Below are 26,663 nucleotides of genomic sequence, written 5' to 3' on the forward strand. Positions count from 1 at the left end.
ATTTTAGTAATAATGATGGGTTTGCTTTTCAACTTAAAATACAAAAATATTATTTTTTGAGTAAAAGGATAAAAGTGAAATCTGATTTTTATCGCAGAGGTTTCAATGGTAATTTTACTATAATAGTCTCCTCCAATGTACTCTACATTGCCACGGCGGCGGCGGCGCGGTCTACTTCAGTTTCACCTCTCCTCGTACGTGATTTATAATATTTGGTCCTAATCATTAATTTGTGAGTAAAGTTAGCTCCTTTTTCTGGGTGGGAATAGGGGAAACCTATCATATAGCAATTATTAGCAGATTATAATCATAAATCCTCTAATAATCTGTATCCCTAGTGGCAATAGCTGTCTCAACGACAATTATCCGCCCCCATTTGGGTCCCACACGCCGCCGCCCACGCCAAAACGTAAAACATTAACTACAACATTTAAAAGGCAGTAACTTTAGAGCGGGAGAGAGGATAAGCTGTGAGATTTCGTGGTTTGGGTTTTTAATGGCGGAATTAAACAAGCAAGAAAAAGTAGTTGTAAATGGAAACGAAGAAGAAGGAGAAGAAACGAGGTTGTTAGAAGGAATGGCGGCGTTAGATTTCGACATGCTATGTTCCACGGTGGCTTCTCAACAAACCCAAGGCAAATGGAGGGAAATTGAAAGCTCCGGGGAAGAAAACGCCGTCGGCGTTTTGAGGATGTGGGAAGGTGAAGTTGTTCTTGATTTCATGTATGACCGCCGTGTCGCTCTTGAATCCGCCTGGTCGGTTATTTTTCTCTATGTTTTGATGTTGTGAAACTGATATGAGCGATTAAATTATATGTTTGTGAACTACTGTGTTTTAATGTTGCAGTTGCCCCTGCTACAGATTTGGGAAGAACATGAAGCGGGCTGGTTTTGGTTATTGCCTTCTTCAGGTAAAAAATAATGTGTTTTCATGGTCATATTATAATATGCAAGTTTTTTGAGGATCTTTTTTGCAACTTCTATTTATATTCTAGTCCCTGCACTTCAGTGTTTATTACCAATGGTGTGCTGTATTTCAATATTTTTCTGAATTCATAATATGCTATGTTCCAGGGAACTGTTTATTTCATTCTTCTTGTTAGTGTGTTTCTCAACATCCTTGCCTTTATGGTCACCGACCGGATTTGCTTCCTGTATTTAGCCGTTGCTTTCACCGTATCTCTCGGTGCGTATTCGGGGTTCTTCCGTATGCAAATCAAAAGAAAATTCAATATTATGGTAAGAAATTTTACTTATGATCATGCTTGGTTATTAGGGATTGACATAAATGTTTCAACTAGGTGTCTGAAAGACCAACTAGATTGATGCAAAGCCTGTTTTGCATAAAATTTGTAATACGTCCCATGGTACTTTACATAACAACATAATCACACGGTAGTGCGAATATCATCATAGACATCGATTATGGTTTTACTGATATCGTACTGTTGTCGGAAATGCTTGTTTGCAGGGTACCGATAACTTGTTAGATGATTGCATCTACCATCTAATCTGCCCTTGCTGTACATTATCACAGGTTCTTGTTCCTACGAAACTGTGTTTGAACTTTTTGCTTATAAGTTTCATTCAATTAGCTTCATTTTTGTTTGGACATGGAGCAGGAATCCAGAACACTAGAGATGAACAATGTCCAAGACGGTACATGGCATGGTCGTGGTGATATATGCATAGGAAGCCACAGCGAAGGGAACAGACCATTCTTTGAGCTCCACCATCCTCATCCTATATCAATTAAGATTCCGGAGCCCTGCAGCATGCAAAGCGGTTTAAATGGTTTTCGATAAAGTTCGAACACGAGAAGCTTATACGACATGACTGCGGTAGATGCTTGTCAAAAATTGTATTCTTTGTACTATACTAGCATTTCATCATTGAATTTGGCATATTGACATATGCTCTCCATTGCAGGCTTTTGGTTTTTCTCAAATGCAAAAAGTTTGTTTACATGATGGTATTGTCTTTCCTAAATTTCTTGCAGGGCCTAAAGGATATAATCTTTTAACATGATAAAGGAAAATGAAATGGTTTTGCCAATGTGGTAAGAATCAGACCAATTAGACTGCCGGTTCAATAGTAAGTGGTATCGGTTGAACCATCAGTTATTGATTTAACCTATCGGTTTGATCCGATTCTGACAACCACAAAGTTCTACATGTTATGGTAGTTGGGGGAGGGGGGGGGGTGGACTTCAGATTTGGGCCAATGGTAGTTAGATTAGATAGCTTTTTTGGTAGATTTGCTTAATGGTAAAAATATCATGGAAATTCTTGTACTAGGACTTACATTATATTTTTAAGTAAATTAATTATTGTATATTAGATTAAACGCTAAATTGATCTTTTTATTAAGAATTTTATCTATTTGTATTGTACGTCAACATAAGATACATGTAGTATGCCACAGTCATTATTTGGTTATTCCATTAGCTATGTTAACTTTTAATAAAAATCATCAATTTACTATTTGATCTAACATATAAATATTAATTTACCCATTTTTGGAATAGAAAGATAAAATATAATTTGACTCTTAATAGAGGAATCTCCATAATACTTTTACCGCAAAAAAAAAAGGAAAAAAAGAAAAGTAGAGGGTGGCAAGGTAATTACATCATCAATCACTTTTTCCATATTAAAATTGTAATCCTGATAATTACCCAATTGACCCTTTTGTGTGTGTTTCTCAATCAATTTGGTCGGTAACTATCTTTAAAAATATGACATTCATTATAAAAATGTAAGGATGGAATTAATTAGTAAAATGATTATTTAAAATTTTTTTATAAACATAAATATTTTCTATTTTAGGTATTTTCTGGTTTTATAATTTTTAAAATTCAAAAAAATTAAAAGAGAAAGGAAAATTGTGTTTCATGCTCGATCTTTTCTTTGTTTTTGGTTTCTGGCCACGTTTATCTTCCATTTTAATTTCACAAGGAAACAAACAAGTCAATAAATAAAATATTCATTAATAAAAATTAATCAAGATGCCACTTTTTATTTATTCATTTATTCAACTACTTCTTTGAATATGACTTTATAATTACATCACCCCGTTAAATCCATTCTTGAATAAAATTTTAGTTATATAAAATATTCTTTTATTAAAAATCCCGATAAAGATAGAAACTTTGAGTTCTAAGCAAAGACCAAGTTAAATGGCCCAAAATCATCTCTCTTAAAATTTAAAATTCAATCATACCCTCTCAAAAAACATATAATTTATAATTTAATCTTTAAAAAAAAGTAAAATTTTACATTAATACATTTATAAAATTATATTTTTTTCACCCTCAAAAAATTTTAATTCAAATTTACTCCATCCAAAAATAATTCTAGCTTTGCCTTTTGTCTTAAATACCTCACTTTGAAACCCATTATACACAATTCTAAGTGTGGGTCTTGAGTTCCATCACGTGTAGACTTTAGTCTAATATGTCGGTTTTAGTACAGGTTGTACTATTTTTTAATTTATTTGTATTCAGTGGCGAAGCGTAGTGGAGACTCAGACGGTAATGGTATCTCTAATATGGTAAAATTTTAATTTAAGCTCTTTATAATTTATAAAATTTTAAATTAGTAATGATAAAATTACACTTTGATCTACTTGAAAATGATAAAAATTTAATTTAACCTTTTAAAATTTATGAAAATATAAACTATTAAAATGATAAAATTATATTTTTACTATCGTAATAATTTCTAAAAATTTGAGATTCCACCACTGTATTTGTATAATTTAATTTAACCAAAATTGAATGTAATTAGATGGAGAATCATATTGGGAATGCCATCAACGTCGGCTACCTAACCCTCATGTAAGCTCCTTTTGACATGCAAAATTTGTAGTAGACAAGGCTGTTTTTTTTTTGTAATCACTTCATTAAAATATTTGCTTTTTCAACTCCCTCATCGATGCTTACAATGAACTTTTTTTTTCTTCAACTAACACACCATTACCAGATTCCTTATCAAATTGAAACTCTAAATAAGCAACAACACGACATTCAAATTCGGTACATTATATTACCTTTGTCGTCTCTGTATTTCGTTTAACGAATAAAGATTTTTTTACCCACTGACTCTAATTTTGTACTATCCGTTCTTCATGCAGGTGACTTGAAAGTTGAAACAGCCCAATATATTTGCAATTTGATTATCAGCCAAATCTGGGTTTTATTTACTTTGTTGCAGAGATGGCAAAATCAGTTGAAAATAGAGCTTTAAAGAAAGGTGCATGGAGTCCTGAAGAAGACAAGAAATTAATCGCTTATATTAAGAGATATGGGATTTGGAATTGGGCAGAAATGGCTAAACCAGCTGGTAAAAAAACCCAGAAATTGATTGCTTATATTATGATTTTTGTTGGGTTTTTTATGGGTTTTGTTTATTTGTAGGATTGCAAAGGTCAGGGAAGAGTTGTAGGCTTCGTTGGGTGAATTATTTAAGACCGGGAATTAAACATGGGAATTTCACTAAAGAAGAAGAAGAAACAATTATTGATTTACATGAAAAGCTTGGAAATCGGTAAGTTCTGTAACCTGATGTTTGGTTTTTTGGGGTAATTTGATCTTTGAAATTTAAAGACATGAGGGATTTTAGGAATTTGAAAGGGATTAATATATGAACTTGCAATTAAGTTGAATTTCTTGTAGTTGTGATGGTTTCTAATTAGTCTTTTAGGGTTTATTTGATGAAATCTGGAAATTTTGAGATTGGAGAATTTATGTGATTGTAACAGAGTTTTGAGTAGTTACTTGTGACAGAAGATAAATAATTTCACCACCGTCCGATCGATAAGGTATTAACAGTGGCAAAGCTGGAAAATTGCTTTAAAAGGCTAGAGATGCATCATAAAATTTTGGGGGTCAAGGCAAATTTACCACTTTTGGGGGCCAAGGTCACTGCTTGCCCCTTGTCTACGCCCGTGGGTATTAATGTATTTTCCCGGGCAACAAGTATCGCTGGTTTCGTGATATTGTCCTCCTTTGGATGTCCACTGACTCCTTGTAGCCTGAAAGTCCAACTCCGCCCTGGACCTCCTTATATAGGAGTCTATTTTGAAATAATGGTACCATTTAGACTAGTAAATTCAATGGGTTGGATTTAAATCAATTTCGGGTTTGATTCATTTTGAATACAGATAATTTTGAGTCCGGGTCATTCGGATTTTTAGGATTAGACAATTACAGGTTCTGGTCACTTCGTGCTTCATTTCTAGTTACTTGTTAGAGATCTTTTGGGTTTAGATCATTCCATGTTCAGGTTGTTTCGAGTTCTGGTCAAATCATGGTTGAGTTAAATAGGTTCGTGTGGTTGGCTTTTTTATGGCCAAATTAGGTTAGATTGGGTTTGGGATCGGTTTCAGATTTTTGAGTTCAGGTCAAAACTAAACAGATCTGGTACCATTAGATTTATAATGGTCAGTGTTAGTACCTTACCGGTCGACAGGTCGTGAGTTATATTGCCGGTCGACAGGCCGTAACAACTTTTTTTTGCAGATGGTCAGTGATTGCATCAAAGTTGCCCGGAAGAACCGATAATGAGATTAAAAACCATTGGCATGCTCACTTGAGCAAACGTTTGAAGTACGATCTGAATTCATTACCAGACATGTCCGATGCCGAAATAGACCAATATAGCTCATTCGAAACCGATCCCCCACCAACCAATGTTCCGAATGCATTGATTTCAGAAAGCTCTGCTGCAACTTCCACCAACAGTTTACCCTCCTCAAGCTCGAATCCTAAACAGTAATTCAACGAAAAGCCAATACATTTGGTTCGTTGGACAACTTCATAGCATTACAGCCATTCGTTGGTTCCATTGGACAACTTCCACCGCATAACAGCAGCCATTGCTTCATTTGTTTCAGCAGGCAGTATATAATCAGGGTAAATTGACTTCAACTTTAGATGAAAAACAAAAAGGGACATGTATGGTGACTATTAATGTTGATAGATACACTACTGTGCATTGTTGTAGACTTGGCATTGACATTGAATGGATGCTATATATATATCATATCTGTCTTATAGCAACCAAGACTTACAGCTTCATTATTGAATGTAGGTAGATAATGAGTGAATGAATGCTTTCATGCAATCATGATCATAAGGTATGAAATCAAAGTACAAAAATGGCAGAAACAGCTTCATACAGAGATTAAAAGCTGGAACGAGATTTGGGTTTGGATCTTTGGACCATCTAAAATAGCCACAACTCCCTATATTAATATTGTTACATCCCTACGCGCACGCACGCTACAGAGTATGAGCGGCTTAATAGGCAACACTGAAATATATCACCAACCCCCACAGTAGTCTCATGTGACCCACTTCTTATGCTAAAGGATCAAATTTAGCTCACCCTAAAACAAATCTATGATTGAACTCTACAAAAGGCTCACTCAAAGCTCTTATTCATCTATAGGTCAAATCTAGCCTATCCCCGAGCCCTTATAATTGGACTCTACACAATAATCATGATGATAGATGGGCTCAAATTCATTTAATGATCTTTAAATTTTCAAGTTTACTAATACCATTGTAGTCTTGTCTTGTTTATTCCATTTATCATCCCAAAACGAGCCTATGATTGGATTCTACACAAAGATCATCATGAAAAATGGACTCGCTCAAAGGCCTTATCTATTTATGTGTCGAATCCATCTTACCCCTAAAAGAAGCCTCTATCATTAGACTTTATATAAAGGTCATAATAAAGGATTAGCTGCTCAATGCCCTCTCTATTTGAAGAGGCAAACTAACATAAGAAGCTCACTTTCTCTCGCCACCAACATTAATGGCTCTTCCCACCCTTCCTATATGAACTGTAATCATTCTAAACATAACCGATTCTACCCAACACATTTTCACATCAAGAAAAACAAAGCCTTCTTGATCTTTGGGATAACTAAAAACCAAAAAACAGAATTCCAAGAAACCATGTTTAAACTGTTATTTGTTTTCTCTTGACCTTCTCAATTTCCTCAATAACCCCCCAAAATTAGTGTTTGGTTTTCTCGACAAAGATACCAAAAAATCTTTTTTAAGACAACAACGTGCCTTAAACATTGCCCCCTCTGTCTCTGACAGTCTCTCTCTCTTTCTCTTTCCTTTTCCCCATTAAATTTTTTGTAATTTCTTATGTAACAGAGAGTATCTTCTTTTTCCTGCCCAATCACCATTTTTGGTCTTTTCAACAAGTTATATATACTATAATGTAAAAAAGAAGAAGCTCAAAATATCTTATTGAATTAAGCAATTGCTCTATTCCCTATCTGCTAGAAAACAACAAGACATTAACACAAACAAGCAGTAACATTTTGAAACCCATGTTTTGTGGTTCATGTACCTTCTAAAAACCAAAAAACCCATTAAACAAAATGGGGGTTTTTCTTTTATCCACATGGTTGAATATGGGACATCTTCACCCTTTTACTTTCACTGCAAAAACCAATCAATTTATGTCGTTTGATGCCTTTCTTTTCAGACACCTCAGTTTCTGATTTGTTGCAGTGACAATCCAAAACACTAATGGGTGTCACCGTGCTTGAAGTTGATATAGTATCCATTTTGTTTGTCACCATTTCCATCACGGCATTAAAGCATATCAACAGCTTCTCCTACAAAACAAAAAACACCATTGCGTTCATTCATTACTGAAAGAAAAGGTGACCACCCTATTTACCTAATAACGAAAGTACTATTTTTGCTTGAGTTCAATCTCAAACTGCTCATCTCTCACCTCCAATTATAAAAAATATTTATTGAAATAAAAGAATCAAAAGAAACTCGGAAAAAGTATCATTTTATCACCTTTTATTCAAAAACTGATAAATCAATCCTTTATACTTTACATAAAGAGTAAACTTTTATCTCATGTGTATCTTATTATGACATTTAATGACCAATTTTAATAATAATAATAAATAAAGTTTTACAGAAATAATTTTTTTTAATCTAATGTAACCTATAAGAGCTAAAGTATTTGTATAATCACAAAAAAACAATATGACTTGGAACTCCGTACTACTCTTACAAAAAAAAATATTTGCTTACTTCATTCACATATTCACAACACAAAATTGAAGCTTTAAAAGACGGGAATTGCAATGGGAGTAGTTCATGTGAAGCCATAAGTAAAGCTGATGCTGCAATGGTTGACGGTTTAAACTCCAACAGATTAGTTTCTACAAAACAAAAACTGGGTTTAAATTGATTTGTCATAAAAACATCAAAGAAATGATTTTTATGTATTTTTATGTTTTATACCAATGCCAGCTTGGAAGATTATATGTGTAGCTCTGTCTTTCAATGCTTGTATCAATGGTGGATCTTTTAATTCAAACAAAGATATGAAGAAACAAATAAAGGAAAAGGGTGTTATGGTTCTCATTCTCCAATTTAACGCATCAAGTACCAAAAGCTCCATTCTTTGAATAGCTGAAGCATCAAAGATGAACCCTTCTTCTCTCTGTTTCAATGTCATGAGGGTCAAAAAACAAGACCATAATTTTAATCCAAAAATACATGTTTTTTTTACCTGGAAATTAGAGTAACAAAAATGCATGTCCTTCATCTTTGCAGCCAACGAAATACAAGCTATCACAAGTAGTCTCAAAACCCATGGATTACCTTGCTACAAAAATTTCAAGATGAAGTTTTTAAGTCCAAAAACAGGACCAGTTGCATATCTTATAAAATTCATCAACTTACAGGGATTTCTTGTTTGGAAATGAATCTATCCATGTAAGTAACAGCAAGGTATGGTGTATATGGATCAAGGTTACAACAATACTGTGCCTGGTCCAATTAAAAACAAGTTTACAACACACACAATACAAATAATAGTTTAAAATTAGTGAAAGGGGGGATGGTGGTACCTGGAAAACGAGAGACATAGCTTCTTGTCTGAAAGAAACATGGAAATCACAGGTTGTTAAACATTGTAAGTAATTCAAACAGGGCATGTGATCAGATTCTGAAGAGAAGATGGTTGAGATTGTATCGAATTGGTGTTGTTTCAAGGTTGTGAATGGATCTTCAAGATCAAAGTACTCCATTTTTTTTATGAAATTGTATGTAGGAAATTTGAGGGAAAAATGTGAGAAAAAAGAGTAAATTTTGCAGAGAAAAAAGAAGAGAAGCGTTGCTTTTTATGCTGATAAATCTTCAACTTCAAGTTTGAATCTTTTACAGGCTAAGTAGCTGCCCCTCTATTTAACTTATATGTGTGTTTGTGTGTGTTTTGGTTGGTCCCTGCCTGTTATTGCCCATTGCCCTTGGGAAAGAAAATAAAACTGTAAAGCAAAGTTGTGGGTTACATTTTTCCTTTTTTCTTTTCTTTTTTTTTTTTTAACATGGGAAGTAAAAGGGTAGGTGGTTGGAATTGTAATCGATTGGTATATTAATCTAGAGAAAGAGTTTGAATCGGTTGATTCATTGATTGATTGAATATGGTTAAATTAATTAGCTTAAGGTTGTTTTTATAATTTTTAATAATTTATTTAAACTAATCGAACTAATTGGTTGGATCAAGAATAAGTGAGCAGACCAATTTAATCACTTATCTGTTGCAAAAACATTAATAAAACTCATTAGCAACCTGAATATAGAACCCTTAAAAAATGATAATTTGATTAATTCACCTTTTAAAATGTATGAAATCGTAAGTTAATATAATAGTAAAATTGTATTTAGACTCTTCAAAATTTATTATTCATTTATGATTTTTTAAAAATATTTTTTATTTTGTCTCTGCTAATAAATATCTAACAATTTCATTTAGTGAATTATCTATAAATATTACTTTTAATCTTTTATAAAACCGATGATACAGAATTATTACATTAATTTAATCCAAAACTAATTTATTGAAACTAATAATGTCGAAGAAATGGATAACCTTTTACTATTTACTACTTCACAACAGTAATCATTGAAACTGATATTTATGAGAAAAGATTCTATGTTACATTATTTGTTTAATGTTGCATTAGTGTTTTCATCTGTCAAGTATATTTTAGTAACAATATACTTAGATTTTTATGAAAAAGGAAGTCCCAAAAATCACATATTTTAAGTGCTCCTTGTTGTACTAATTGTTGGATTCACCAAAAGCAAAATTACAACCTTTGATTTTGCAAATAAACAAGGTTATATTTTAATTTAGTTAAAAGAAAATTTTAAAAATGAAAAAAGTGTAGGAAGACTTATAGTTAAGAAGCAAAAGACAAAGTGGCCCAAAGCTAAAGCAAGCACAGAAAAGTAGCTTGCAAAATATAGCAAATGAAATCCAATTTTATATCTTACACATTATAAACATATTAAATATTTAAAATTTTATAAATAATGAATACATTTCATAATTTTTTAAAAAAAATTATAATTAATATTTTCAAATGTGTCATATAAGAGTTTTTAAACTCTTTAATTTCATCCGAGTTTTATATTTTATCAAAAATTTTGAACTTTTATCTTGCCTTTTTTTATAACATATTCAATCAATTTAATTGCGGGTTTTTCGTCCAGATTTTTTCGTTTTTTTACTGATTTTAAGTGATTCGCTTAGAGGTTGGATCAAACCCTTGGTTCAAATCAATATATCGACCAATTGTCAATCCAATTATTATAGCTAACTAGTTCGGTTCCAATAACATTAAATGTTGGAGCTAAGGGTTTGAGTTATGGTCTAAAGTGTGCTTAGACGCCGTAGACTAATTAGATAAAAGTGTAATTACAACACTAATAGTTTGTAATTACATCCTCTTGTAATTAGTTACAAGGAATTCTAATTCTTTAGACATATTTGGTTGGTAGAGTGTAATTACATCGTAATTCTTTGTGTCATGTTTGATTGTCTAAATTATAATTACACACCTACACGATTTTAAATTCTAAAAGAAATTAATTATTATAAAAATAATGAAAAAATCAATAAGTAAGTAACAAAACATAAAATCAAATCATTGCATATAATATGTTAGTTAAAGAAAGTATTCAACAACATGATTACTAAAAAATTAACAAGAAAATTAAACATTTTATACAATTTTATCTAATTAATTGCTCTAACTTTCTGTATTCATCGTTAGTCCCTAACCAAGTATAAACATTTAACAATACTATGTATTTAATTAAAATTAGTATAAATTATTTATAACAAACACTATGTAATCTAGTTAAATACCTAGTAGGTCACAATGTATAGAAAATATTTTTTCAATAAATCTTTTAGATTATTAAAATAATATTAGTAAAATAGGGTACAATTTATGTTAAAAAGAAAATATGTCCCAAACTTAAAACACTATTATTATCGTATAAAAATCATTTCTTAAACAAAAATCACTTACGGGTTAATTTGTTTGAAAAATTATACACTAATTGGATTTGACTATAATTGTTTGTAATTACCTAAATTCTCATCTTGAAAATTACAATTGAGTCCTACAATTACAATCAATTCTGTGAGAATTATTAATTACAATGATTATTTACAACAAATTGCACTCAAATCTAATTACTACATAACTTTCCAAACATACTATAACAAAATATACTTAAAATCTGAGTCCGTTTACCATCAGTAAATTGTCTAAGTACTATTATCCAAATTAAGTACTATCATCTATCAAATATCCAAATTCATAAAAGAATTAATTTCAAAATTTTAGATAATTTTCTTATATCCAAATCCACAAAATACAAATTTATATATATATGTATATATATATAATCAAATTTATAAACATTTTATAACAAATAGATTCAAATTTAAACATGCATTTATCCGAATAAACAATGTTAATTCGATAATGAATTTCGACTTATCTATGAATCTTAAATCCGCAATGATTAATAACTTTAAAATTTAAATATAATTTAATCTGCAATATTCAAACCCATAAAAATCGATTTGAATATCCACACATATCCAAATTTACCTCACGACCAAAATGATTAACCTCCAATGTTTGTGGCTAAACTGGCATGGCAAAGCAATCAATAAATATATGTATATGTAATTTGACCCTACATGAGAGTCACGTGTTTGTGATAAATGTCCAAAACTATATATATAATTTTTCATTTCTGCTGAGAAATTAAAGTTTGATGAAGTAACGACGAAGATCCATCCTTTCATCAACATCAACAATTCACCAAAATGTTGAGAATCTTGTGAAACAAAAATGCCATACGACCCCACTCACTGCCAAAACACCAGTCTCAGATTCTTGGAAATTTCCTAATTCCAAAAAGCTGGTTCCACACAAGTGTGCCATTTCAATCAATTCAACACAACAAAACACAAAATATTATTCATATGGGAACTAAACAAAAACATGGATGGCCATGGAGTGGGGAAACTATACGGCTAATTGCATTACATGTCCTTAAACTCTCCTTTGGATTCTTAATTGGTTTCTAAATTTAGAGGCCTATTTTTTTCTTTAATATATAGAATCTATGTTACCTAGCGTCTGTATGTTTTCAATTTGACCTATATATTTTAATTAGAGCTAGCATTTAATGCTGGGGCGGGGCAGATTTTAATAATAAATTCTTTGGGGCCAAAAGAAAATTTTACCATTATATCAATTTTAGAATGCTTAAATTGAGATTTAGTCCTTGTACAGTAAAAATTAAAACTTCAATCCTCTTACTTTTCAACTTAAAATATTAGTCCAATCATTATCGTCATTGGTAGTTTCGTTCAAAATTTTTAACTTAATATGTTTATTTTCAGTCAATCATATGACAATTCTCATAAGGCCAATTGACAAATTTTGATAGAAAATTTTAAAATCAACTTTTAAATTAATACTTTTTTACGTATAAAGGTTAAATCTCAAAATTTGTCAAAGTATAGGTACTAACAACCCATTTTAACCTCCATACATTATACATTTCCCTAGATTCACCCTAATAATTAGATTGTAATACTTTGAGTAATTTTAAAAATAATGATTAATTTCAAATCGCGAGCGGATTTAAGAACATGTAGACAAATTAACCCGGAACTATATATGTGAGAACAAAGAAATGGACAAGTGAAGTAGCTTCGAGGACAGCCCCCTTTGGTATATTAAATTCAAACATGCCAATGCCCAATTCCTTTATAGGAAGAAACAAAGAAGATATAGATAGCAACAATGTCACAAAAACCAAATTGTTCCCCGAGTAGAGTTTTTCTTTTTTTTTGGTTTAACATTCTTGAACTTTTCATTACAAACAAATTTGTGTTCTAATATTCTTTCATTTTCATGGCAGAGGTGACAGCTTTGGGTTCCTTGTCTTTTATATTAGATGAAACTATTTTCACCCTTTTTTGTTTATAAATTAACAAAGAATATGCAGGAATTCCACAGATTATAATCCCATGGTCATTGGTTGATCCTAAGATTTGATGTCATATAGCGAAGTCCCTTGATTATTAGTGTTTTCCCATAGAATATGAAACATAAATGGTTCGCACAGTGGTGAGGGAGAAGTTGAGCGAAGACCTGAGTTACTGGTGGAAGATAAGACAGGGTTTTAGCCTAAAGAGAGTCCTTACCCTTGATGGTGAAGGAGATGATATTTTATAAGCAGATTTGGTCATCAACTCTTCTCAAGCCTAGACATTTGTATGCCATTTTAGGGGGCAACATAGTTTCTTAATTGAGTAGCGGTTGGATTTTAAACTTGTATAAATTTAATAGAATCTCACATGGTATTCAAGCATAAGAAAGGCTCGACATCTATTTTGATAAGATTGATAGAAGAGATTTCACGTGATGAACATGTCATGTGTCATCCCTAAAATGTTTACATAACTAATCACAACAGGAGTGGCACTAGGGGCTAGCAGGAGCTCGACTCCTTAGTCCCTCAAGATTTATAAAATTTTAAATTAGCATATAATAAAATTGCACTATATCTCTCAAAAAATGATAAATTTCTTATTTAATCCTATAAACAATTAAAAACACACAACCATCCATAAAATTCTTTGCGTGGTTGAGAATTTTTTTTATCTATTTACGGTATAGCCAAAGTCCTATATTGTGATATAGATATAAGATGAGGAGGAAAAGGGATGCTGCAATGGTAGTAAAAAGCATTCTTCACCCCTCACTTTGTCCCTGTGTAATATCCAATATCCCTTTCAAAATTTTTTTTTTATCACAATGACAGTTAAGTATGATGAATAATTTATCTGTATAAGTAAATAAAATAAAACCCAAAAATTAATTAAGTTGTTTTATGCAATAGATTTATACTTCGTCCCTTTATATAAAGAAAATGTGAAATGAAAATATCTGTGTCTTTATATATAAAATCCAAAATATCATTTTACATACCTTTGTATACAATAATTGATATCTAATTACAGTATCAATTTGAAAATATATTAATAATATATCCATTAAATTAGCCTTTACTAAAATATATGGTTAAAATGTCATAAGTCTTTATATTTTTTTTTGTAAATTTAGAATTTAGTCCTTATATTTGTATTTCTTAAAATTTAGTTTCTCTACTTTTAAGATTCTAAAATTCAAGTTTAATTGTTAACATTGTTAAAATTATTTCGCTAAATTCAAGTTCATTACATCAATTTTTTAATTAAAAATATCATACCAATAAATTTAACAATTGGAAGTGAATTTTGAAATATAAATGTTAGAAAAATTAAATTCTCGAAAAATAAAATATATAAATTGAACTCTAAATTTGTGAAGAGTATTAAGACCTACAGCATATTTTAACCTAAATGTATATTAATTAATGTTGAACGGGGTGCTTTAAATGGACAAGAAAGATTAATGTGAGGGTTGTATGAGTGCTATTTTTGATCCAAGGACAAAATCATTATATATATATATATATATATATATATTATTATAACAAAAAATGTGTATGTTATTTATGATGTTTTTTTATTGCCATAATATGATGGGTTCTTTGATCAATCATCTTCATTTATTGGGATGTAGTTTTACTGTTCTTGGATCCGAATTAAGATATGATAAAATTATATTTAAACTTTTAAAAATAATAAATTTATAATTTAATTATTGCTAAAATTATAAAATTTAAATTAATATAATGATAAATTTTTATTTTTATTTTCATTAATAATTTAATTTCGCCTGCTTCAAAAGAAAATGGATTCACCCTTGGGTGTAGGGGTGTAATTGGTCTAAGTTGAACTCAAATAGTGATATATACAAGGTTAAACTCGACTTAAAATTCATGGCTCGATATTCGATTCGAGTTCAATTAAACATCAATTCTAAACTCGAGATGCAATCAAATTATTCAAACTTGATAAAATTATAATTAGGTTTTCTCATAAATTGTAAACTTAATACGTTGATAAAATTTTATTTTAATCCCTCTGAAAAATTATGATTCATTTTTTTATCTCTTAATATAATTTTTTTAGTTTCGTTCAGTTAGATTCCATCGGCTATTGGAGTAAGTTTAAAGCAAACCCAACCATAGTATTCGAAAGCATGAGCAAAGGTGACCCAGCCAGCTCGTCACTGTATTTTGTTAAGCCCGATGGGCTTTTATTTGCATGGATAGTCCAATTAAATCCCCATAAAGAGCCCATGACTTCAACTTAGAGGATATTTATTAAAGAATGTTTTAAAAAGTAATCTTCTTTTTAAGATTAATATAAAAAATAAATAAATTTACTAATTATTATATTTAATAAAGATATTATAATATTAGATTTAATTCTTTTATTTTAGTTTGATTATTTTCAAGTCGTGTATTTTTAAAATTTGAAATTTCAATCATGGTATGTCATTAAATTCATTAAATTAGTGTATACCAATTTCAAAATTTTATGTGACAAATATATTATCACATATATAATGTTATATCAGCTTATTACTTTCACATAATGCTCAACAAAAATCATGTTATTTTAGTTAATAAATTTAACGGTTATCATTTAATACATGGTTGAAATATCAAAATTCAAAAAAAAAAAGTATAAGAACTAGAAATGATCAAATTGAAGAATAGAGACTAAATCTATAACTTATGCCTAATACGTGACTAATAGTAAAATTTAACCTAACAAATTTAATTGTTGTTATTTCGATCCCGACAAAAATTTTAATTTTAAAAATTTTTAAACCTAAACTTCACCAAGAGCATAATAATTAAATTCGTAACTTAAATTTTTAAAAATAACAAATTATTTACTTCATAATTACTAATAGTATTTAGTTGTAATATATCAACAATAAATTAGTTGTTTTACACCTCTCTATTAACCTTTTCAAAATCAAATTGGTGGTCGAACATGTGAAGGTCGTAGTTCATTGCAGATCTCCAATAAGCAAAATAATGGACTGGGGTCGTATTAGCCCCCGTGGTATGATATAGGTTGAAGTTTACTTCATTTATTTGATATTTGATTAGAATAACGTATTTTAACATTATTGATTACTTCTATTAGACTTTGATTAGAATATGGTTTTACAAACCTATAAATAGGCGTAGTCGTCTCCCTTCTTATATCATTCAAATTCAACATAGTAAATTTTCTTCTCCTCTGCCCGTGATTTTTCCCCGAAAGGGTTTCCACGTAAAATTATGTGTGTTCTATTTTCTCTCTTTCTTTGCGATTCATTATCATTATCGACGTTCAATTTTCACAAATATGGTCTGGACTGTTTGATTAAATATATCATTAAAAATTAATTAAAAATAAAAAATTATTAAAAATAGATTTAATTAATTTTTAATTTTATTGAATTGTTTCGTAAATCAACCGATTTAAAACTTTTCTCCAAACTATTACTCTAACTAATTTTCAATTTAATTAATAATTCAATCCAAATTAAATATAATCCTGAAGAAGACCTTTTTAGTGATGCGACAGTCCTTCACAATATATTGGTGAATGAGATGGTGAGTTGACTCCTCCGCTAATCATGTTAACTTTTTCAATGCTTTAAATTTGGACAATGTTGGACAAATTTAATTCATTTTAAATATATAAAGTTATTAATATTGTATCATTATACGTATCGTTTTTCTATTAATATTGACACATACCAATATCGATTATTTTGATATATTATTTTAAGTTTTTAATATTCTTAAAAGGATGCTTTCAAACTATAAAATAAATATGAAAAAATCTTGATTTTACAAATACAAAATAAACAAGGAAAAATACATTCCATACAATAATATCATCTCGTACATGTAAAATACATTAGTTGGTACACATTATTTTCGTTGATAAGAATGAAATTAGATGAAACTAATCCACATACAAGTCGAAATAATATGTATTAACCGATACAACTGAAATCGATACGAAATATGATATTAGTGAGTATCGAATATCTATTTTGAAGATTGGATCCAATGACTCTATCAGTGTGGCTGAACTATCTAATCCGGGATTCTTCGGATAAGGTGGAGAGAGGGACTGGAAAGCAAAAAAGCCATCGATGACTTTAGGGTCTGGGTTCAATTAATCACGTGATTCTTTTTAATTTCAGACATGACATCAATAATTTGTCTTACACCTTAATTTAATCCTTACGTATCTTTCTTGTCTAAATATGATCCCACTCATCATCCTTTTACTTATAAAATTAAAATTTTCAACATTTTAGCCTAAAGATGTTAGCTTCGAATATCACTCAAATTATAAAAAGAAAATAATTGAATAGAGTGATAAAATTTTCTATATTTTATGAGTTTCAATTTAAGTTGGGTGATTAAATTAAAAATAATGATGGATAAATTTTTAAATTATGTAAAGTTAAAAAGTATATATAATTAAAATGTAAATGAGATATTAATTCTTAAGTGTTATTCGAACTTGATTCAAAAATAAATAAATTTAATTTTGAATTATTGAATCAAATTTAAATTTGAGCATATTGAACTATGAATTAAATTTTATTCGAGCACTTTAATATTTGATTTAAAACTCACGAGTTTAATTACATTTTTATTTTAACATATACATTAACTCAATTAAATTAATTCAATCTTGAATACGAGAATCGATAAAAATAATTAAACTTACTTAAGTAGGTTAATTAAGTTTAGAAAGGATTATCGAACTTCGACCGTAATATCTACCAGAATCAAAGGGCAATCATTTATATTCCCCTCTATATAAACCATACAAGCCCAAATCCATCTCTATTAACTCACCCGAGTTTCCATAAAAAGAAAACTCTGTTTTCATCTCCTCTATTCAATTACCCAATCCCCCAAAAAAAAGAAAAAGAAAAAAGCTTAAATGGCAGGTGCAAGGAGGGAAATGATCAATGGCGGGAATATCTCACGGAGGATCGCCGGCCGTCCAATCCCAAGGAGGGGACAAGTGAAAGTTGCTATAATGGCGGGGATTGCACATTCTTTTGCTTCTATTTTCACTACAAGCAGTCGCAGAGCATCTCCTTCTCGTTTGTCTTAATTTATAATAAAAAGAAACACACGAATTTTTTATGATTTTGTAAAAAAAAAAACCAGTGGGAGAGGGTATTGCCTGTCCTAAAGAAAGATGTGAGCTGCTTATTATTATTATTATTATTATTATTATTATTTTGGGTTCATGTTCATTTCGGTAATTATGTACAGAAGCTTGTATTAATGTCTGTTTTAAATGAATTTCTGCCTTTTGGAAACTGTTTTGCATTGACACGGGTAAGACTCATTGATGATATTATAAAAATATAGGATATAGTAGAGGGACGAAAATGAAAATTTGATCAATTTGAATGATACCATTGTTGATGTTAACAAATTCATTTTATGATCGGAGTTACAAAGTACAAATGAAGGGTGGATCAACATTGATCATAGTAATGTTATTGTTCTAAGATTAAACAAAGCTACAAAGCCCTCTGTTTATTCAAATTTGGGTGGAGTTTTGGATGTTAAATTTAAGACGCGGCTGCAAAACCATGTTGAGAATCACCAAAAACCAAGTTCAAAATCATGGCTAATCTGACCCCTCCTTGAGCAATTCTTTTCATTACTATAGGCATCCTTGAATTGAAGTACTCATCTGCAACCAAAAACAAGACACTATGAAGAGTACAAACACCTATGGTATATTTTAACCTTTTAAAAATTCAATTCCAATTCAATCGGTAGGAGTTCAGTAAGGACTAGAACATGATCAAATTGTAGGGACTGAATCTACAACTTATGCATTATACAGGGACTAATAGAAAATTTTGACCTTGTTTTTCCAAAGCTTTAAGCAATAATATAACATACCTGCCAAGGTTTGTCCAGGCTCTACTCCTTTGTAACCCCATTTGCAAGCTAGGTTTATGCTCTCATTAGCATACCTACTCATATGAAAATGGTAGCTTTTATTAAACATATCATCAAGCAAGCAAAAACTCATATTCTTTTTTCTCTGAAATTACCAGATGGGATAGAAAAAAAATTTGGTTTGACCCTTCTACTATGCTAAATTTTGTGATTTAACTGTTGTATTTTAATTTGACATAATAGCTAACTCCATTAACTATTTTGGTTAAGATTTAAATGTGAGATTTTTAAAACAATCTAAAAAAAATTATGTCAATATGATGGGTTAGAACAAATAATTTTAAAAAAATCATTTTAAAATATGAATTGAAAAAGTTAACGATGTTAACTATTTGAACCACTAATAACATTCAAGAATAAAATTTGAGAGTAGATAGGGACCCAACTTGGTTAAATGAAAAAGTAGTAATTTTAGCTCCTAAAAAATCAATTAATTTAAGCCCTTCTATCTCTTTGGTTAGATGCTTCTAAAATTAATAATTTAATTTTAATCCATTTTAGCTGATTAAATGGAAAAATTGCATTTTATCCTCCCAAAATTTAATAATTCAATTAAGTTCTTTAAAGTTTTAACAAAAAAGTTTTCGGCTTTGGCATCCAAAAGTTTTATAATTTTATGTTGACTTCACCTTGAAGACATTGTAAAAGTAAATAGACCAAAATACGCCAAATTAAAATATAAAGACTAAATCTCAAGTTTAAACTTATTAAAGTACCAAAATCAAAATTTGACCCACGTTTTATAATTGATCGAAAGAGGGTAGAAATCTTACTTGTTCGAGCATGTAAGAAGATCATCACATTCTTCCCATGATGCTACATCATCAAACCAGATCCCCTATATGAAAGCAACAATCATTATGTTTAAATACAAATACTAAGCTAGAATTTGTATAGTAATTAGGGACTAAATTGAACTTACATCAGTAAAGTTCCCTACTAAGTCCTCTTGAAGGCTGTCCAAGTTCTTTTCATAGTAATCTGCTAGAGCTGTAAGGATGATCTCCCTATCCCATACCTATATATATACACACATACACATTGTTGAAATATTTCATAAAATGTGACTAATTAAATCACTCAATTTAGCTATAAGTTTAGTTTAACCACAGACACTCACATGGTGCAGGTTAGATTTATGCCTAAACCATCGAACCGAGATGGTGTTTCCGCCTTCGTCGGTCGTAAAACCGACGTGCATTGGCTGATGGATATCTCCCATGAAGTGTGACAAGAACAATAAGGCTTCTGTCATGTTATCTGCAGGGGACAAAAGAGGTCATCCGGTATCGAATTCAAGGAAACGATAACATGAATCATGGACGAGTAAATACGATTTTCTTACATCGACGATCTGATGTTCCTTCCCTGTAGTGCACAAGCTGTGAGGTGAAGTTTTGGATTGCACCAGCAACGCACATGTCCTTCACACCATTAGTATCATGACAGTCCCCTAAAACAAAAATGAGCAAATGTGCATTATTCATACACAATCCAAGTGATCTTTTACATTATTTTATGACCAAAAAATTGCTGGGATTTCAGCTTACTCGAGTACTCATACGAGCAAGCATTATCCGGAGTATCGATGAAATGAAGTGGACTCGTCCATCGATACTTATACCAATGCCGGATTTGGTCCGGCCATACGCAAAGGGACGAAAGGTCTCCATTAGCATAGTCAGGCAACAAATTTTCAACAGCTGCTGCTGCCTCAGGCTCTAAAAGACCCTATACCAAAATTTCCGTACACGGTCCATCAAATACTAATCAAAGCACAAAAAAGTACCAAAAGAGCAATTCAACGAACAGTACCTGAGCTATCCGGCATGTTAAAACATGACCTTCTTTGCTCCAACCATGGGTTCTAGGCACTAAAACCAGTGCCAGAGCCACCAACAATGAAGACAACCTCCACAACACGACCATATTCCTCAATGTCTTGTCTTTCCTGCTATTGTTTTACTAGTTTTGGCAACTCAATAACAATGGGGTTCATGTAATGTATATAAACACAATAAGTGGTCTAGATTCTCACTGTTTTTCACGTTAACTACCACAAGGTTGACCTGACATGGACGCAAGTGGGAGCATTATTCTGGTATATGTGATGTGATGTAGATCAATGATGAACATAGAGTTAATTAATTATTAATCATTAATCAAGGATGATTAATGATGGGTGTACGTACGTAAGTTTGGTGTATGTAATAGTTTATAAGGTTAGTTAATTATATATATGGTTAAAATATGACATAAGTTCTTGTACTTTTGAAAATTTAGAATTTAGTCCTCTACTTTTATTTCCAAGAATTTAGTCCATCTATTTTCATTTTCAAAATTCAAATCCAATTGTTAATCTGGTAAACTTTTGTTGTGACATTTTGAAATAATAAAAAACTCACTTAATAACCATGCGATTAAAAAATGATGTTATGAACATAAATTTAACAAAATAATAATAATAAGTGTTAATAACCAAGCTGAATTTGAGAATTGAAAAGTAAAAGAGCTAAATTCTTGAAAATGAAAGTAAAAGACAATTTCAAATTCTCGAAGAGTATAGGGTTTATGAGATATTTTAACCTATATAAAAATAGTTTGATACCCTGTGCATTTGGATATATAATAGTTTGATACCTTGTGCAATTTGGTTATATTAAACTAGTTCGATACCCTGTGCACTGCTCAGAAAAATATTATTTATTTACATGTATTTTATAAAAATACTGAAATCACATGACAAGAATATTTAAAACCTATATAAAATTGAATTTTCATAATCACATGTTAATAACAATTAATAAAAATTATTTATAATTTTAAATTAAAATATTGAAATCACATGACAAAATAAAATAAAACCACATATAAAAATTAATTTTCATAATCACATGTTAATAACAATTAATAAAATTTTATTTATAATTTTAAATTATTTTTATTCATCATATTTGTTTTACCATCCATATTCGTAGATTGTGACTGACCCTCTCAACAATATCTTCTTTAAATTTTAAACCTACATTCTCTTTTGACAATATAATATGCTTTACTATCAAGACACAATACTTATAAAATCCACACAATATGCTTTATTATTGTACATCAATGGATTTTATTGTTATCAAATTTGAGACATAATTGAAAATTTAAAATTTAAAGAGTATAAAATTAAAATGATCAAATTAATAAACAAAAATTAAATTCATAACTTACGCACACCACGTAACGAATAATAGAATTTAACCTTTATACTACCAATTTTGATCATAAATAAAATTTTAAAATTCAAAAATATAGAAATTAAACTTTATAACTTACATTATTTTAAATAGATTGGTGAATGAGGTGGTGACTTCCCCACTAACCACATAAGAAAAGATTATGTACATCACTCGATCCAAACGATATTGGATCGAGTGAGAATGAATTTAATATTTTTAAAATAAAATTTCTGAGTTAATTTGATTGAATTTTAAATTTAATTAAGTTTAGTATAAGATAATTAATATTGTATTGGTGAACATATTCAAATGAAATTAATATGTACTGATATCGATTCGTTTTAATAAAATTATTTTGTATATGTAATTTTAGATTTTTTTTAACTTTAATCAATGTATATTGTTTTAGCCAATATAATTAGATTTGGGCGAAATGAGTCGGCGTGACTAGTTTCAATTTATTATTGGAATTAAATACAGACTTTGGAGAGATGATAAAACAACAAAATTTTATCAGATTTGATGAAAATGGTTAGGCAAATCAATTGAATTAGGAAGTAATCGAGATATCATTTCAAATAAAATTTTAAGGGATGGTGTGATCGGAACTGGTTGGACAGATAAAGGGATGATTGGAACACCTGTTCTAAAAAGGGTTTCCTTAATGACAGTACCAGTGTGGCGGCTACATCTAATCGGATCCGTTGGATAAGGTGGAGGCAGTGTGAGTGACAGGGACAGGGTAACTAAAGTCTAAAAGCCATCGATGACTTTAGGGTCTGGATTCAATTCATCACGTGATTTTTTCATTTTTTTATTTCTGACATGACATCAATAATTTGCTTTATATAAACAACAATCTTAAACCTTAATTTAATATTATTTTATGAAGATTAGCATCCTTTTTGTCGTCTTGTCTAAATATGATCCAATTCATCAATTTTTTTATTTATAAAATTAACTTTTCAATTTTATATTTCGGTTTTGATGCCAACACATAATTTTAATTATTTCCTCTTTTGAATTTTAGTAATTTTTTAAAAATATTGGGTAAAGACTGTTAGGTGCAAATTATCACTCAAAATCATAAGAGAAAATATTGACGATAAAAATCTAGTATTTTTAAAAATAAAATTGTTTAAATTTTATAATAAAAGAAAATATCCTTGAAAGAGTCTACTTCTCATTAAATCAAACATCGATACATACATACATATATATATATATAATTCTCTTATGTTTGAATATGTTCGACAAAACAAAAATAACTTGAATTTTTTACGTCAAGCTGGTTTTGTCTTCTATATATAATTTTATTTCAAATAAATTAAATAATGGAAATTTAAAAAGTAATATAATTAGAGACGTAAGCGAGACATTGGTGTTTAGGTATTATTACAATTTGATTTAAAAAACTCGAATTCGATACAATAATTATTGAGTTGAACTCAAGTACGATCAAGCAGAAGTCAAGTACTTTAGTACTTGATTCAATTAGTTTGTGAGCTTAATTAAGCTTTTCATTTTAATAATTTTTTATATAATGAAACTATGTTTTTACCTTACTATATAGAAAGAGCTTAAGGGTGTAAATAAGATGTTGGTGTTTGCAAGAGCTATTAAAGTTTGATTTGAAATAAAAACTTTGAATTTGATTGGTAATTATTAAGTTGAGCTCGAACTTGAGCAACTTGAACTATTGATTGAGTCAAATTCGAACACTTTAATACTCGATTCGAACAACTCATGACCCTAATCAAGCTTTTCATGACCCTAATCTTGAGTATAAAAATTGATTAAGTTTGAAGTTAAATATTGAAATTCGAATAAAATTCGAGCTAAAACTTAGCACTATTTGAATTAGATTACCCCAAATATTATATATAACAAAAATGATGCCAAAACAACTCTAAATTTTGAAATTTTATAAAATAACGTTAATTTAAATATTAGAGTGCTTTTTTAATGAAAATATTAGTGTTTAAGAAACTCATTTCAACTTGTGTTGATCAAAATTTTAACTTATCATGTTCAAAATAAATAAATTATCATTTATAAAAATAATTTCATATTACATACATTATTTAAGAATTAATTTAACAATAATCTAAAAATATCTAAAACAAACTAAAGAAAAGGAAGATTTCTGGTCAAAATCCGACATAGAAAAGTACACTAATGCCAAAATGTCAATACAGTCAAAATCTGTGGGCATGACCGTAATATCTACCTGAATCAAAGGGCAATCATTTGTATTCCTCTCTATATAAACCATACAACCCCAAATCTAACTCAGTTAACTCACCTGAGTTTCCTTCAAAGGCCTCTCTGTTTTCATCTCTGTTTCAATTACCCATCTTCGCCAAACAAACAAAAAAAAAAGCAAAAATGGCAGGTGCAAGGAGGGAAATGATCAACGGCGGGAATATCTCACGGAGGATCGCGGGCCGGCCGATACCGAGGAGGGGACAAGTGAAAGTTGCTATAATGGCGGGGATTGCCCATTCTTTTGCTTCTATTTTCACTGCAAGCAGTCGCAGAGCATCTTCTTCTCGTTTGTCTTAATTTATAATAATAAAAATCGATTTTTTGATGATTTTGTAAGGAAAAAAAAAAAACAATGGGAGAGGGTGTTGCCTGTCCTAAGAAAGATGTGAGCTGCTTATTATTATTATTGGTTCATGTTCATGTCTGTAATTTTGTACAGAAGCTTGTATTAATGTCAGTTTTAAATGAATTTCTGCCCTTGGGAAACTAATTGCCTGCTTCAATTCCGATTTTATTTAAATTGTATCTATAAAGAAAAATTCGAGTTCGGAGATTTTAACTGCTCAAAATATTAATAATTGATGAGGATGATGTGTGTTTGATCAAAATTCCATCATAACATATTTTTGAAAAATTTTAATTAAAAACCTTGTAAATCCAACGTCAAATTTGATTAAATAAAATCCACTCTTAATATAATGACGGTTTATAACAGTTCACTCAGAGTGAAAATGTCTTGACCCAATTTTTCGGTGTTTGTAAGCTTTTGTATGATAGCTCTCATATGTGTCATTCATGAATTGGCATTAGATTCTCAACAAGTTAGTACTGTTGTCATAGGTTGGTTTCGGTAAACGTGAGGTGTATCTCGCATTTATCGAAAAATTTACAAGTATTTAAGACAAAAATAAACAAATAGTTGAAGAAGGACCAAAACAGGCCTAACGTCATGATGAGTAGGTAAGGCTTGTTGGGACAATGCAATGTAAATTTTAGGAAAATGCGACTTCAATGTCATTACGAGGAGAGCCAGCACGTCACGATGTCACGACGTGTTGTCTTATTTGGCAGTCTCGTTTTAGACTTCAAGTGGATTGTTTCTCCTAATTGGACTTTGATTATTGCAGGGATATTTTAGTATAATTAGATCTCTAATCTAAGCCTATTTAAAGGGGTTATTATATCCCTGTTTAGTTATGTCAATCAATAAGGGTTTTTCTTTGAGGGTGACAAAATGTAGTCGTATATGAGTTTTAGTGAGAGTTTTCATGGTAACTGATACACCACAAAAGTAACATGTTTATAATCTCATTCTTGATGCGTTTTTGGATGATTTATTATGTAAATTAGTGAATTTGATGCTCCTAATCCTTTAAATTCATATTTATATACTTAGGTGAGCATAGGGGAGTGAAAGGAGTGAAAAACGAGCCAAAATTGGACAAAAAGAGCTATTTTCAAGATCCACACGGCCTGGGGCCTGGGCATTTCCACATGGGCTGGCCACACGCATATGTGCCAGCCCGTGTCGATTTCGCACCCTGATTCCCAAACACGCAGAAAAACTCAATTTTTAGGCTTTCTGAGCATTCTAAAGTCTATAAATACATATTAGGAGAGGACCTAAGGGAGCACGCAAAGAAGAACGAAGAAAAGACTCGAAGAACGCCACCGAATTCAACTCAGAAGCGAATCTCCTCCAATATTGAAGATCTCCATTCAATTTCCTTAGAAGTTTTATTGAGTTTCTTTATGTCTTGTTGTTATCCTAACTTTGAGATGATTTTATTTCAAATTATGAACTAAATTCCCTAGATACC

The 26,663-nt window shown here is 30.3% G+C and overlaps 4 protein-coding genes across 7 annotated transcripts; 2 read left to right on the top strand and 2 right to left on the bottom strand.

Annotated features, from left to right (window-relative positions):
* The first annotated feature begins 264 nt into the window (after positions 1 to 264).
* On the top strand, positions 265 to 2,483 carry LOC105776453 (uncharacterized). Of its 3 annotated transcripts, none has more exons than XM_052621750.1 (6): positions 265 to 756; positions 848 to 911; positions 1,075 to 1,239; positions 1,472 to 1,537; positions 1,623 to 1,841; positions 2,000 to 2,483. In XM_052621750.1, exons 1-5 carry the CDS (start codon positions 497 to 499, stop codon positions 1,803 to 1,805), a joined length of 738 nt encoding a protein of 245 aa, XP_052477710.1. In that variant the 5' UTR covers positions 265 to 496; the 3' UTR covers positions 1,806 to 1,841; positions 2,000 to 2,483. The 3 variants fall into 3 exon arrangements, with proteins under 3 accessions (XP_052477710.1, XP_052477711.1, XP_012454561.1); XM_052621751.1 differs by lacking the exon at positions 2,000 to 2,483 and adding an exon at positions 1,930 to 1,965; XM_012599107.2 differs by lacking the exon at positions 2,000 to 2,483 and having other exon boundaries at positions 266 to 756; positions 1,623 to 1,965.
* Positions 2,484 to 3,870: 1,387 nt separating this feature from the next.
* LOC105776454 (transcription factor MYB14) lies at positions 3,871 to 6,061 on the top strand. Its single transcript, XM_012599108.2, has 4 exons — positions 3,871 to 4,036; positions 4,135 to 4,343; positions 4,418 to 4,547; positions 5,522 to 6,061. Exons 2-4 carry the CDS (start codon positions 4,217 to 4,219, stop codon positions 5,775 to 5,777), a joined length of 513 nt encoding a protein of 170 aa, XP_012454562.1. The 5' UTR covers positions 3,871 to 4,036; positions 4,135 to 4,216; the 3' UTR covers positions 5,778 to 6,061.
* A 1,184-nt stretch (positions 6,062 to 7,245) lies between these two features.
* On the bottom strand, positions 7,246 to 9,318 carry LOC105776451 (putative cyclin-D6-1). Of its 2 annotated transcripts, none has more exons than XM_052622714.1 (6): positions 8,908 to 9,318; positions 8,741 to 8,827; positions 8,568 to 8,663; positions 8,297 to 8,498; positions 8,084 to 8,175; positions 7,246 to 7,647 (listed from the first exon to the last, which is right to left on the bottom strand). In XM_052622714.1, exons 1-6 carry the CDS (start codon positions 9,085 to 9,087, stop codon positions 7,423 to 7,425), a joined length of 882 nt encoding a protein of 293 aa, XP_052478674.1. In that variant the 5' UTR covers positions 9,088 to 9,318; the 3' UTR covers positions 7,246 to 7,422. The 2 variants fall into 2 exon arrangements, with proteins under 2 accessions (XP_052478674.1, XP_012454559.1); XM_012599105.2 differs by having other exon boundaries at positions 8,084 to 8,214; positions 8,908 to 9,303.
* Positions 9,319 to 18,769: 9,451 nt separating this feature from the next.
* LOC105776538 (endonuclease 1) lies at positions 18,770 to 21,343 on the bottom strand. The gene is made up of 8 exons (XM_012599247.2): positions 21,164 to 21,343; positions 20,899 to 21,079; positions 20,694 to 20,801; positions 20,469 to 20,608; positions 20,271 to 20,366; positions 20,122 to 20,186; positions 19,289 to 19,362; positions 18,770 to 19,073 (listed from the first exon to the last, which is right to left on the bottom strand). The coding sequence occupies exons 1-8, from the start codon at positions 21,275 to 21,277 to the stop codon at positions 18,949 to 18,951; spliced, it is 903 nt and encodes a 300-aa protein (XP_012454701.1). The 5' UTR covers positions 21,278 to 21,343; the 3' UTR covers positions 18,770 to 18,948.
* Between the last annotated feature and the right edge of the window lie 5,320 nt (positions 21,344 to 26,663).

This window comes from Gossypium raimondii, chromosome 10 (genome assembly GCF_025698545.1).
Source record: "Gossypium raimondii isolate GPD5lz chromosome 10, ASM2569854v1, whole genome shotgun sequence".
NCBI classification, from domain to species: Eukaryota; Viridiplantae; Streptophyta; class Magnoliopsida; order Malvales; family Malvaceae; genus Gossypium; species Gossypium raimondii.

Excerpts from the sequence above, each read along its gene's own strand:
- LOC105776453 (XM_052621750.1), top strand. The coding sequence starts at position 497 with ATGGCGGAATTAAACAAGCAAGAAAAAGTAGTTGTAAATGGAAACGAA. Across the intron at positions 912-1,074 it reads TTGGTTATTGCCTTCTTCAG|GGAACTGTTTATTTCATTCT; the intron begins GTAAAAAATAAT and ends GCTATGTTCCAG. Across the intron at positions 1,538-1,622 it reads CTTGCTGTACATTATCACAG|GAATCCAGAACACTAGAGAT; the intron begins GTTCTTGTTCCT and ends GACATGGAGCAG.
- LOC105776454 (XM_012599108.2), top strand. The coding sequence starts at position 4,217 with ATGGCAAAATCAGTTGAAAATAGAGCTTTAAAGAAAGGTGCATGGAGT. Across the intron at positions 4,344-4,417 it reads AGAAATGGCTAAACCAGCTG|GATTGCAAAGGTCAGGGAAG; the intron begins GTAAAAAAACCC and ends GTTTATTTGTAG. Across the intron at positions 4,548-5,521 it reads CATGAAAAGCTTGGAAATCG|ATGGTCAGTGATTGCATCAA; the intron begins GTAAGTTCTGTA and ends TTTTTTTTGCAG.
- LOC105776451 (XM_012599105.2), bottom strand. The coding sequence starts at position 9,087 with ATGGAGTACTTTGATCTTGAAGATCCATTCACAACCTTGAAACAACAC. Across the intron at positions 8,664-8,740 it reads TTTCCAAACAAGAAATCCCT|CAAGGTAATCCATGGGTTTT; the intron begins GTAAGTTGATGA and ends AAATTTTTGTAG. Across the intron at positions 8,215-8,296 it reads AATCTTCCAAGCTGGCATTG|AAACTAATCTGTTGGAGTTT; the intron begins GTATAAAACATA and ends TTTGTTTTGTAG.
- LOC105776538 (XM_012599247.2), bottom strand. The coding sequence starts at position 21,277 with ATGGTCGTGTTGTGGAGGTTGTCTTCATTGTTGGTGGCTCTGGCACTG. Across the intron at positions 21,080-21,163 it reads TAACATGCCGGATAGCTCAG|GGTCTTTTAGAGCCTGAGGC; the intron begins GTACTGTTCGTT and ends ATTTTGGTATAG. Across the intron at positions 20,187-20,270 it reads TAGTAGGGAACTTTACTGAT|GGGATCTGGTTTGATGATGT; the intron begins GTAAGTTCAATT and ends GCTTTCATATAG.